At 41.9% G+C, this 13,812-nt stretch overlaps 1 protein-coding gene across 1 annotated transcript in view; it reads left to right on the forward strand.

The window, feature by feature from the left end:
- LOC126516510 (cytochrome P450 4V2-like) overlaps positions 1-13,812 on the forward strand; it is a 236,330-nt gene that overhangs the window by 202,548 nt on the left and 19,970 nt on the right. The window contains exons 8-9 of the mRNA XM_050166640.3: positions 2,037-2,210; positions 3,475-3,541. Of these exons, the coding sequence (XP_050022597.2) occupies positions 2,037-2,210; positions 3,475-3,541 (241 nt within the window). The remainder of the gene's footprint in view (positions 1-2,036; positions 2,211-3,474; positions 3,542-13,812) is intronic.

Below are 13,812 nucleotides of genomic sequence, written 5' to 3' on the forward strand. Positions count from 1 at the left end.
GACAGGGGTAATTGGAGATCGCATGGACAGGCCTTCGTCGTGCTGCGGACATAAAATAGGCTGATGATGAAGATGATCCGTAATCATCATCGTCAGAATTAGAATATCGGCTATCGCCGTTTGCTCTCTGATCCACACAGCAATCTCTTCCTGTCGCTTAACGTTATGCCGAACATTCTTCGTTCCATCGCTTTTTGCGCGGTCCTTTACTTCTTTTCGAGCTTCTTTGTCAGTCTTCGAGTTTCTGCCCCATATGTCAGCACCGGTAGAAAGCATTGATTGCGCACCTTTTTTTAAAGGAATGGTAAGCTTCCAGTCAGGATCTGACAATGTTTCGATTCGTATTCGAGAAAGTCGGTGTTCAATCGCCTACTTCTAGTATATACATACTGGATTATGACAGCAATGACGGCCATAGCGCTGTAAAACACGGACAAGAGCGAGACAACAAGGACGAACGCTAACACGGACAAGCGCTAGTCAACGAGGACGAACGCTCATGTCTCGCTCTTGTCCGTGTCCTCCAGCGCTATGACACCCCTTTCTGTATCTAATCAACAAGCCCAAACAACCATATTTCTAAATGGATAATGACAGCTCATATTTTTTACAACACAAGCAACGTACGTTTTTCTAGCATAAAAATGCATCTAGTCTGCATATAATCTTTAAATTTTTTTGTGCTACTCGACGTTCGTGGTAGCAGAACTAGATTCTGGGGAATGCGCTTGACCGCATGTTGTTAACATGACAATGACAATTACCCGAACTTTGCACAGGTAAATACCACAATTTCGCCCTTGATCTACCTGAAAGCCGTCGTGAAATACTGATTGGTCCGAAAGCCATGAGAAACGGAAACGAATTGCTCAGTCACGCGTAAATGAGCTGAGCCGTTCCGATATTTACGCTTTTACGCAGTCGATAGGTCGTATTTGTCTGCTATGTTCTAAATCTGAACACAAAATTTATTTCACTTGGTTTCGGTAAATTAGTTCCCTGACACGCTTGCCAAGCGCTTACCAGACGAATGGATTAGGGACACCGCTGAACCCGCAGCGTTTAAACGCATTCAAATAGGTTTTGTACATAACAAAGAAACTTAATTTTGTGAGCAAAATGTGAAGGCAATGAGGACCAGTGTGCTGTGAAGCACAATCACAATGTGAAGGCTGCCAATGTGAAGGCAACTTTTGGTTGCCTTCACATTTTGAGTTTCGGCCCTTCCATTTAGCGTTTGAATATTAAGCTGTGGTCTAGAAGGTCATTTTTCAGGCAACCTTTCTAACTTATTCCTCGTTAATATATCGTGAACTGTTCATTCTATTCACTAAAAAGGTCGCTGATTGCTAAATAGTAAACGTTGCCGTAAACATACCAAAAAGTCAATAAATCTAACGGCAAAATCGTTAAATGACAACACTTATTCAATACCGGTAATGAAAAAATTAAATTAATAAAATGCTTTGGGAAGGCGGAGGTAGGAAGAGATACGAGTATCCAACATTTATTTCTAGAAACCTGACATTGACGTGTAACAAGTATACCGTGTTGTTCTTAGGCGCTATGCAGATCAATATTATCTCGGTCTATTTTAGCAAGACCAGCCGTTCCTTTGTGTGGCATGCGGGGTCGTAATATTTTGGCGACAGAAAATGCAACTTTTCTCTCGCTCATAGTGGTTTATTGATTAAGCCCCACGGGGAGTATTTTTTCCGGACGAGCTTGTGTGGGAGTAAGTGCTTAGTTTTGTTCCTTGCATATCGCCACTAAGCAGCTCCAATTGTGATATTCATCAGCATACGAAGAAGCGAAGCATCGTAGTGGAGAAATAAATGTGCGCTTGGGCCATGTGCGCCTCAGGCGGAAACATGCTTCACGCACTTCCACAGAGATGATCCAAATAGTAATGTATCAGTTGGGGGGGGAGGGGGCAGCATTGCTACTTTTGTCTTCAGCGAAAACAATGCACGAGGGGCAGTCTTTTACGCGATAATTTAGTGGATGAACAATACAATGCTTATTTTGCCTTTCAGGGACACGACACCACAGCAATGGGAATTGCATGGTCTCTATACCTGATTGCACTTTATCCGGACGTTCAAGTGAAAATCCAGAAGGAATTGGACAGTGTCTTCAAGGAATACTTTGACAGTGACATAACACTGGAAGGAATAAAGGAGTTGAAGTTCCTAGACTGCGTCCTCAAGGTAAGGAAAAGAAGATATCGGTTCGTCCTTCTTTCAAAGGCATTCGTTGTAGCGCAGGAGTGGAACACGTGTTCTGAGCACCAGTGCCGGCTTCGTTGCACATTCGCAGAGGTAACTGCATATATGTGCACTGTCTTTTGTTAAGTGCAGTTTCGCTCGAAGGGCAAAGCAGTGTCAGCGATAGCTAGTACGCCAAGTCCGCGCCATTCCAGAAACCACCAGGCGCCATAGGTTAGTCCGCATGTATGCGTCGCTAGAGCTCCAGCGTTACCACGCTCTCGCGCATACGCGTGTTCAAGGTTGAGCCGCCGCGCTGATGGTTGTCACCAACCGCGAACACCGATTGACTTTGGCACTTCCAAGCACTGCCATCTTTACTACCCTTCTAGGTGTCCATGGCGCTGCGCATATTGTCCACGATATTTCTTAGTGATAAAATGAATGATACCTGAATATCCTCACTGCAACACATAAACGTCATGAATTGAACAATTCATTTAATAAACCAAACCTTTCTTACTTTTCTAGCCGACTATCCTAACTGTTAGGCAGTCAAAGTGTTGCCATCTCTTGGATTTGTGTCATGATTGCGTGACGCACGTACACCGGACAAATTTTCAAGGGGGCCGCATATAAAAGATTTTCGTTTTAAAATGCTTAGAACATGGAGTTTCCGAAAATCACCAAGAGGGATAGCTGGCGCTGCATTTCTTGTATGCATAGGAATCCGGGGAAGGCTTGCGCTTGCATCTTATCGGAGTAGTGAAGACGCATCTGACTAGCACTGTTCCATCTCTCGCAATAGTTCATGTTTTACTAAAACGGTTCTGTCTTAATATTATATATATATATGTATATATATATTACGGTGTGCGGCTGGATTGTAGCATTATATTAAGGAGGGACAGCACCAACGGGCGGCTAAAGTTAGGAGACGGATTTCAAATATTATGGTCACTGTGCCTGACCTGAAATCATCCTTTTTCCGTTTCCTTCACATAGTTATTGTAATAAGGGTGAATAACGTAAGCTGGTTTAAGCCAAACTAACCCTTTTTGCGAAGCTTTAGTTGTGGGACAGCTTTATTCATGCAGGAACTACTATGTTCTAAGCCCATATACGGGCATTGCCATGCAGTGCCCGTTAGGAACACGTGCATGAACGGCGGCGCCGGAGTCTCGTATAGGGAATGGTGTGAGCAATCGCATAATTTAGAATATTTTCGAGATAAAGGTGTGGATGAATAACGAGTTTAATTTTTCAGGAGTGCCAGCGCCTTTACCCGTCCGTGCCTGTTGTTGGAAGAGCAGTCAACGAAAAAATGAAAATCGGTAAGCGCACTTCGTAAAAGCTATCGCGAGTTTGACATGCTAAGGATGCAGTTTTCATGACAATAAAAAAAAAAAAAACGCTAAATATGAACGTCATCTGAAATGGCATTCGCGCTTCTTACCGTCGCATACCATTCGCCCGTGCCCGCTGAAAATTACTTCAAATAATCAGTTTTCGGAAGCCTTGCAAACTTTCTTTAGTACCTCATTTTTCAGGTCATCACAATGCCGCTTTCACACGCCATTCAAAAATTATTTCTGAAAGTGCGCATGAACATAACACACAAGGCCTTCGTTATGATAGTCTGAAAAAAAAATTATTTTCATAAATTGTTTTACCACGCTTTCCACTTCACAAATTCACGTCACCAGGACATTACTTATCTCACGGGTTGATCAGCAGCAGAAAGTTCAAATTCCCGCGTATTAATACGCATTTCTGCATTTTTTATGCCACGAACATTAAAGAAACAGAACAAACTTATCTCTGAAATCGTGGGCATTATTAAAAAAAAAAATTTTTTTCCGTAAAAGCCTTAGCTAATACTGTAGGATTGTAAACACGTGGAAGAATTGTTGTTCTCTTTTTATGCTACTTTCGCTGAGTTGCAATGCCATGTTTGACAAACCCTCAGTTGACATTGAGCAAAACGAGAACAAGGTTAAAGCAGGAGCCAACGTTTCTAGAAGTGGAATTTCCTTCAAGGCGACATACGCTTTCCTCGCCACAGTATATATAGGTAGGGTTCTTCTAAAGTGGAGAGGGCGTAAGGGGGTGGGTGCGGCAACGAGCGAAGGTGTGTTAGCGGCGAGGGCGTAGAATTGAGAATAAAGGAGTGCTGTGCACAAGGCCAGTGACACGGCCGTCTGTCAATCACGTGTCAACGGTCGTGTGTTAGCCGCTGTGTCAGCGGCGTGGACTGCACCCCTCTATTACCTGTTTCGCTGGTGGTCCTGGGCTATCGTGTCTCTGAAAGAGATAATACAAGGAGCGGCCGAAACCGGTGCTCGTTCAGGGGTCATATAAGACAGAAACAGCCGTTGTATGATCATCCATATATAGGGCAAATGCGCTATGCATCCATGACAAGTTCTGGTAAAAATCACTAGGGCAACCGTTGACACTTTCGTGTGGTGAGAGACCATTTCAGTTGAGCTAATATTTTGCAGATGCACCTCGGCCATTAAAAGAACTTTAAAAGCTCTCTGCAAGGGCGGGAAGTACAAAGGAAGTTATTAGGAGGTCTACTGCGGGCTGGCTCACTTCAATGATCGCAGGTACATAAATGCAATATTTGCTGGAAAGTTCACAGGTGTCTTGGCCGTGAATAAAGATACTCCAGACTTTCTGCGGGCCTGCTTCAGCGGTCGCACACAGTAAAAGTACTAAAGGTTTGATTGATACACTGGACATTCGACTGACCTAGGTCACAAGGGCACAGAGAGTGCCATCTATGTTAACGAGCCCCTGACACGACGGAACAAGCCGCTCCTTGGTGCAGCCATAGAAAAATGAAATCCGCAATATTGAAATATGTATGGACGAGTGGAGGAAAAATTCTTTCTCGCAAAGATGAAACTGCAGATGTAATCCGCATAACAAGCACTGCTGACTTAGATCTCATCAAGTGAAAAAGGGACGACAAAATAGACGAAAAAATGTTTTCCTTGTCAATGAAAAAAACAGCACCGATGAGTAGTGATGTTTGTTCTAGATCTGGTTTTACCTTACTGCATCAAAATATAAGGAGTCTTAAGAGTAAGAAGGAAGAATTTGATATGTTTTTGAGTTCTCTTCATGCTGACCCTGATTCAATACTGTTCACAGAGACATGGCTGTGTAATATTGACATGTCTCCTGAATTCACCAATTATTCTGCAGTGCGATTGGATCGCACCGGAAGAGGCGGAGGGTTAGCTATATACTTGAAGCAGCAAAATTCCTTTCAAGTACTTGATGGTCTTTCTATGAATAATGGTGACATAAAATGGCTAGCAATAGAAACGAACTTGTTTGTGCTTACTGAAGTATACAGACCCCCAACTGGATACAAGCGCCGTTTTCTAAGCCATTTAGAACAACTTATGGGTTGTTTTAATGACATAAAATCCATATTTCATCATGGGTTATGTGAACATTAATATGATGAGTGAAGATTGGTATGCGCTTGATCTGATAGACCTTATAGTATCCTATGTATGTGAAAATGCTATTGTAGAGCCTACCCATATTACTCACAACAGCTCCACATCTATCGACGTCTGTATAACAAGCCTAAACAAATACAATTACAACGCAGGCATATTGTGCTCTGGACTTAGTGATCACCTACCTATTTATATTTGTACACAAAATTTATTCATTAAAAAAACGTCCAAATCCTCCGCGATGTAGAATTATTATTGACAAAACTCTGCTTGAGTTTGGCGAATTAATTAAACGAGCTGACTGGTCAAGTGTGTATGTGCAAAAAAAAAAAATCCAGATGAAGCATATGACACTTTTTTAGAGATCTTCGTTGAATGCTACAACACTGCTTTTCCGCTACACAGATTTTTAGCTACCAGAGATAGTACAATATTGCGAGAGTTCAAATAGTTTCGCAACAGGTTAAATAGCGACACTAGAAAAGCAAAGCTAGCCTATTATGAAGTAATGTTCTCGCGCATAAAGTCAGATCCTGCAAAAATATGGAAGCAAGTTAATTATTTAACTGGAAGAACAGTGTGATGCAATACATCTAAAGAAATAAAAGTTAATGATATTATTTTAGAAGGCAGGGAGCTTGCGAATGCAATTAATCATGACTTCGTGAATATACAATGCAATATGAAATTGAACTAGGTAGCCAGGTGAATTCTCCCGTGTTGAACGAGGTATCACCAGAAGAAGTCCGCAGATACATAGCAGGACTAAGGTACAATATTTCAAGTGGTTGCGATGACGTAAGAGTGGCTCCAGTTAAGGCTGCTGCATCTATACTTAGCCCTGTATTAGCATATCTTATACAGTTTCCGTTTCTAGTGGGAACTTTCCCGACGAAACTTAAAGTGGCAAAAGTTACTCCTACCCATAAAGGCGGCAATACTTCTGAATTAACAAATTATCGACCGATATCCGTGCTACCTGTCTTCTCTAAAATACATGAAAAATGCATAAATAAGCGTCTCACGAAATATCTCGACAAACAGTCTATTATCGCCATATCAATATGGTTTTCGAAAAAAAAAAACATATCTAAGGAAGAGGCTCTAATAAGTGTTACAAACAGCATAATAGAAAATATTGAAAATAAAATGTTCACTTTAGGTGTCTTCCGGGATTTGCGTAAAGCTTTCGATTCAGTTGACCATCATATCGTATTGCTGAAACTAGGCCGCTATGGAATTCGTGGTATGTCCTGGACTTATTTAAAAGGTACTTATAATCAAGCTACTTATAATCAAGTTCCACAGTGATCCATATTAGGTCCCGTGCTTTTCCTTCTATATATAAATGATATTACGGATGTTGAATATACACCTGAAATTAGAATGTATGTTGACGACACCAGCCTGTTCTTCACAGGATCTACCATTCATGAAGTAGAAGCTTCAGCAAATCTATATCCCTCTAAACTTTCAGGTTGGCTAACAAAAATCGAATTAGAACTAAACACACAAAAAATTAATTTGTTATGTTCAGGACTATTAACAAGCACATCCGCGATAATATAAGAATTTATTATAATGACCAACGCATCGAACAAGTAAACACACAGAAATTCCCAGGAGTCTGGTTCCATGAACACCTGTCATGGACACCAGACGTAAAACATCTCTTAACTGATCTAGCTCGCTCTTCAGGATGTCTCAGTAGAATCGCTTCCCTTCGCCTTTGGGGTTAACTAAATCACTCTACTATACATTATTTTACTTGAAACTACTATACGGAATGCTGGTGTGGGGAACAACAACTAAAACCAATTATGATGGGTTAATAATCCTGCAAAAGCGCGTGCTTCGTATCCTAGAAAAATATAAAGGTCAAGCCAAGGAGCTAGCCACTGAACCACTTTTCCTTAAACATAGAATCCCATCCGCAAAAAAGTATATACTCTAAAGTTGATGCAACACATACACAAACACAAATTACAGCATGTCTTCCCAAGCACTGTATCCACGAAATATGGGTTCAATAGCTCTAGCCGAAAAACTAAAGAAATACGCACGAACTATGGCAAACAGGCCATTGAACATAAAGTAGTGCAATTATTAAACCTTCTTGCATCGAATATTGACTTTACATTACAAGTCCAGAAACTCAAACGCAATTATCAATCATTCCTTCTCACTGCTAACCTCATAGTCGATCCATAAATGTTGTCAAATTATATTTGTATATTTTGAGATGATTTTTTTTTCCATTTCAATGTATCTTTTTTAAATATATAATGTACTGTAGAGTGTGTTGAATACACATGTATAAACAAATACGTATGTAATCAGATGTAGAGAAGCAGACGCATTGTATTTGATGAAGTGTATATTCGGTCGTGTCAACTGCTGCAGACTGTTTTGTTGATCAGGAGGCCAAGACTTCGTCAGGCTTTCTCGCCTTTAGTCTTTGCCTCCCGCAGGGAAATTTTGTATTCTTCCTGCAAAATAAACATGTTTGATTTGATTTGATTAATAAAATTACTAAAGGATAACTTTTCATTTATTTTACCCTCAAGGTACAGAGTACATTATAGAGGGGAGGGGCTAAGAGAATACAAAGTAAACATCGGTAAAAGTAACTCAAACAACATAAATAACAACAGTAATGATTCCAAATTTTGAGTTGACATCCGATGATAACAAACAGAAGTACAAAAGATACAAATACAAAAGTGATGTACACGGTGGTAAAGAGGTTCGAAAAACATTTTATGTACAGTAGATTTACAAAATGCATTGTTAACTTTTTTGATCATGATGCTGATGAAAGCGCTGCAATATAGAAAGATGCATACACGTATACAAGACAAATGGTAAGTATATTACAAAATTTCGTTTTCAAGTGCGTTTCTAAACATAAGGGGATTAATTATACCTGTTAATGAAGGGGATAAGCTGTTTCAGTCTTTGCTAGTCATTGGTAAGAATGAATTTGCGCCCATGATAGTATTCAAATGCGATATGCTAACTTTCTGATTATAATCACGGCGAGAAGAAATGAAAAGTGCTGTTCGTGTCTGGAACTTAAGCAGTTCCAGATACGAACATTAATGGAGAGTTGACAGGTACAAAAGCAGTTACAAGATACTTTCTTCAGCACAAAACCAAACTGATTTCACAGGTACAAGAAGGTACAAGATACTTGCTGTACTTGAGTGGTCACAGAGACCATTTCATCGTAAGTGTTCACAGCCTCGAAGGCCTCTAAGCAAGTAAACAGAAGCTGAATGCAACTTTTCAGCGGTCACAGCCAAATATTGCTGAAGCCGTCACGGGTACTTTGGCGACTACACAATTAACCTGCATCAGGCTTGCTTCAGCAGTCATAGACACAAAAATGCATTATATGAGTTCACCCGTACCAAAAGATAACATGGGATTTGTGTGGGCTTGCTTCAGCGGCCACACACAAACACAAGCTCATCCTGAAAAATTCACGGGAATTAGAAAGCCTCGATGGAAGTTACTTGGGGCATAGTGTGGTTGTTTTTCCGTGGCAGCAGATACAAATATGCTGAAAAGATCACAGGTATCTTGGCGGCTAAACATTTTACTAAGGCTCGCTGCAGGCTGACGCAGCGGTCGCAGAGAACTACATTGCAGTTCACATGTACTAAGAAATATAATGGGGCATTTCTTTGGACTTGCTTGAACAGTCACAGAGACAGAAATTAACCCAGAGTTCACAGGCACATCGGCCCATAAGGAAATTACCACACGCTGGGTGCAGGCTTTCATGGTTACAGATACAGAACAGAAGAGATCACTAGTACGCTACACAATTTACTAGTCATCCTGCAGGATCGGTTCCAGTAGTCGCAGACACGAAAGACACTGTTAAGATCAGAGGTACTAAGAAAGTTAGCAGATTTCGGTGGGGCTTGTTTCTGTGCTGATTATCAACGAAGAATGATGTCGACCCAAAGTGACACCAGGCTGACGGCAGGAACACAGAATGGCTGCAAAGTGTACAATAAAAACGTGTTAGAAATATGTGCCAAAATTACTATCCACCATGCGCATGCTAAGAACGATTTTGTCTACAAATATCTCCCGCGTTGTCATGCTTTCTTCGTGGTTTTCAAGCCATACAGACGAAGTTCCCTTGAGGATGAAGGCAACGTTGTAAAGCTGGCCGGTGGCATTCCGGCCGTTGAACCAACTTGCTCGTTGGCAAAAGCTGATCCATGCGTCCACGTCTTCCACGGCTTTTCCGGCGAAAGTTCCTGGCTCGATGCAGGGCTGCCATGGGGCGCTAGGAGACAGTGGCGGGTTGTCGTCGTCCGAAGCCATTTCTGGTGGCAGACCGGTAATTCGGCGACGACGGCGAAGCTCCACGGATGGCGCCCCTGCGTTTGGTTCATCGTCGTTACTCGAGGGCCCCGTTGTTTTAGTCCACACGTTTCACCAAGACTGTTACGATGGCGTGCGTTTATTTATAGATGAAAAGGGAGAAGGGTTGTCGCACCGACATCGAGCCGCTCCAAAGACAAGCGCACTTGGTCCTCTTCTTCTGCCGCCCTTGCTGTCTCTTTAGCGTAACAATATGAAAAGCGTGAGTGAACCTAATGATATATACAGGTCAGGTGATCAGTGAATTCAGGCTTTTCTATATCAAAGTGAATTTTTAAGACTGTTTGAAAAGGTTCTGATGGGCATTGGAACAAATCAAAGACCCGCTGCAATTTTGAGGCTGGGTATATTGGTCCTAGGATGTTACGTAACGTCAGCGACTTATCACAAACCATGCCCATTTGGCGCTCGAATGTTTCTCGTCACGGTACGCGGGACGTTGAACATTATCTGCTCTACTGTCTATAAAGGGGCCCTCAACCACTTTTTACCCAAGTGGAGAAATACATTTCATGTTAAAATATACTCTTCACGTAATACCTTGCCGCGAAAAGTACTTGAGTGCGTTAGGCAGAAGCGCAGTTATTGGCAATCAAACAGGCCCTTTGCGGTGCTTCCGCTCCTTGAATGCCTTGCACTGCGAAGGCTACGGCGGAGCGGGACGTTCCCACAACGCTCGGCCTACTAAAGGTCACCGTGGCGCACAGTTATAATTTGATTTTGAATGTTAACGTAGACGCCACTACTTCCGATTTTGGCGCATACCACGCTCCAAGCCAAACGCGGTTGTCCTCAACGAGCTGCTTAGCTAGACGCACACTCGTCGCAGCGGCCGTGGTATGTAGGCTATGCAACGGCTACATGCAACTATCAAGTTGTTCATAGATCCGAAACACGCACTGTTTCGTACTATCGCTCACAACAGGTATTTATATTTTGTTTCGATTTGAGTAATGATTCTCGGACAACAAACTATTAGCGACACCTGGAGGCTGTTAGCCAGATCCAGTCACGGTTTCTTAGCCTATTAGGCTTAAGAAAGGCGGCTATTTAAGCTGGACATGGCCTCTGAGAATATAAGCGGTATCAGATCCCTTAGGACATAGATTATGAATCTTTCCTTGCTTCCTTTCGCGATAAATGATGTCACAACTTCTCACAGCGGTGCCCGGCTAAAGCCTGTTTCACATGATGCGATTTTCGTCGCACCGGAAGTGCGATTTCCGTCGTTTGCGATGAAAATCGCAGTCGCAGTGCCGACCCCCCGATTTTCGGCTACGACCAACCGGTTGGTCGCACACTCGCACCGTCTCAGTGATCGCTGCGATCGCTGCGATTTTCCGTCGAAATCGCGCGGAAAGCTATCATGGAGCTTTTTCGCCAGTTTGTTTTGGAAAATGGCGTCTCGCGCAACAAGTGCGATGCGCAGAGACGTGTATTGCCGAATATGGTACGTACGCGAAGGGAGAATAAAATACTTGTACCGCAGATTCCGTTCTCCCATTTCTATGCGTTTGTTGACACGCTACGCAGCAAATGAAGTGCATTTTCACGTTTGCTTCGTACGCATTTGCGAGTTTTCAGTACTAGGTGTTCGATCCCCACCAGACGACGAGGTCATCACAATTTTCTTTTGTTGAGTAGCACGCAAAAATCGCGCTTTATTTCAACCTCGGCAAGGGCAAACGACAAGACAGCAAAGTACCCGAAGTCTCAACGTTGTGCTGAACGCGGTACCGTTCAGTTTCATTTTCTTGTCAGTTTTCAAGCGTGAATTTCCCGATGCATCAGGTTATATTACCTCACTCATTAAATTTGACAGAGCAAAAGTACACGCTATCTAATGAATTTTCTACAATAGCATCAAATCCGTGGCTTGAATAAACAGCGTCGCTAATTTATTTTTGAAGATTACATGCACGTTAAGCTGCACCTCTTCTCTGGAGCATTTTTTTTCTTGCACAGGAACCGATAAACATTGACTACGTTGCGGACTTTGTATCCTTACTGCACCTGTATTAGCATTTGCTTTGAAGGGTAATTAATTCTACAGCTAGTACATTAAGTAACTTATTCACTCGGTATAGTGGCACAGTGACAACGTACGTTCCTGCACCGTCATTTAAAACTTGTGCAACAATGCGAAAAGCAGGCAAACAGCCAGTTATTGTGGGGATAAAACAGTAGAAAACGACAAGTTAAATAAAAGTAAATCAAAACTGTGCAGTGAAGTCGGCCAGTTCAGCCAGCACAAGCAGTTCTTGCACGTTCACAGCTGACCAAGTGTGCAGAACATTCATGCCTTACATGTTTCTAATAAGCTTCTAATAAGTTTGTGATCACGTATATTAGTCTGTAAACCCATATAGCGATATCTGCGATGATTAATCTTTATAAGTAATCAATTACCATGTTATTTGCAAGAACGTATCACCCGAGGATTTTAGAAGAAACTTCTGCATTTCAACTACGGTATACACAATATGTGGTTTATTCAATAAAGGACCACACACTGGACTTTTTTGCAATGACAAACTTATTCCAAATTTTACTCACATACAGGCAAGAAAAAAAATCTATACACAAAAATATTGTTCATCACTTTTTTCAACTGCCACTGTGGCAATAGCATTCTGCTGCTAACAGAAGACGAGGAGTTGATTTGCCAGCCATGGAAGTCGCATTGCAATGGGAGTCACAGGTAAAAAAAAAACTCTTGCAGTTAGATTTAGTTCATCACCTTTTATTGAACCCTTAAACTTCAAAATGCTATTGCATAGGGGGGAGGGGCATGCTTATGCAAAATGTAACACCAATCGAAAGCGAAAGGCACAATTGTAAAACAACCATCTTTCGTGATTATTCGAGTGTGTAAACATTCATTGCATAAATATGTATTCTTCAACAGCACTGCACAAATACGCATAATCAGGTATAGCAAGTACTCTGTCAGGAAGCTGGTTCTACAGATGTATAAATGTCAAGACATGAATGCTCATGCTACGTCGCACACATAGCACAAAGAAAACCTTTTTCAAGAGTTGTCCCTTCTGGCAGATATGAGTGGGCCATAAGCAGCAGAAACTTTATTGCAGGGCATTGTGTAATACCGCTTATGAAAGAATGAAGAGAGTGAAGAGGCTTTTAACAGCAGTACCTCATGCTCCTCTAATAAGAGGGACGATGAGCAGAAATATTTCTTGTAGAGCACTTAAGTTAAACAGTAACTTTCTAAAAGACAGAAAATTCCAGGTGAGAGTTGGAGGTATATTTAGCCCACTCACACCAACAACACAGGCATACTACAAGAAATATTACAGCCTATGGTGTATTACAGCCTATGGGAAAGCCATCTTATACAGAATTGAAGAATGATGCAACAAGCCCTCGACAACACTGCAGATTTTCTTGGCCAGTCTGGCCTCTCGCTTTCTGATAAGTGAGCTTATATCGACGTTGGAAAACAGACTAGAATCAAGAACTATTCCAGATTGCATATTGTGCTCCCAATAGCTTGAGAAACATACCTGCAAGTCAACATCCACAAATCCTCAGCTAGTGTAAGACCATGATGGCAAAGCCAGCACATGGGTGAAACAATTATGCCATGCCTGGACGCAAATTCTACACCTGGTGAAAAGAATAATCTTGAAATCATGGGGGGTGGATGAGTGCATACTATGGAAAATTGCAGATGCTGTGCTTGTGCCCAAGGTATG

This window comes from Dermacentor andersoni, chromosome 1 (assembly GCF_023375885.2).
Source record: "Dermacentor andersoni chromosome 1, qqDerAnde1_hic_scaffold, whole genome shotgun sequence".
Classification (NCBI taxonomy): domain Eukaryota; kingdom Metazoa; phylum Arthropoda; class Arachnida; order Ixodida; family Ixodidae; genus Dermacentor; species Dermacentor andersoni.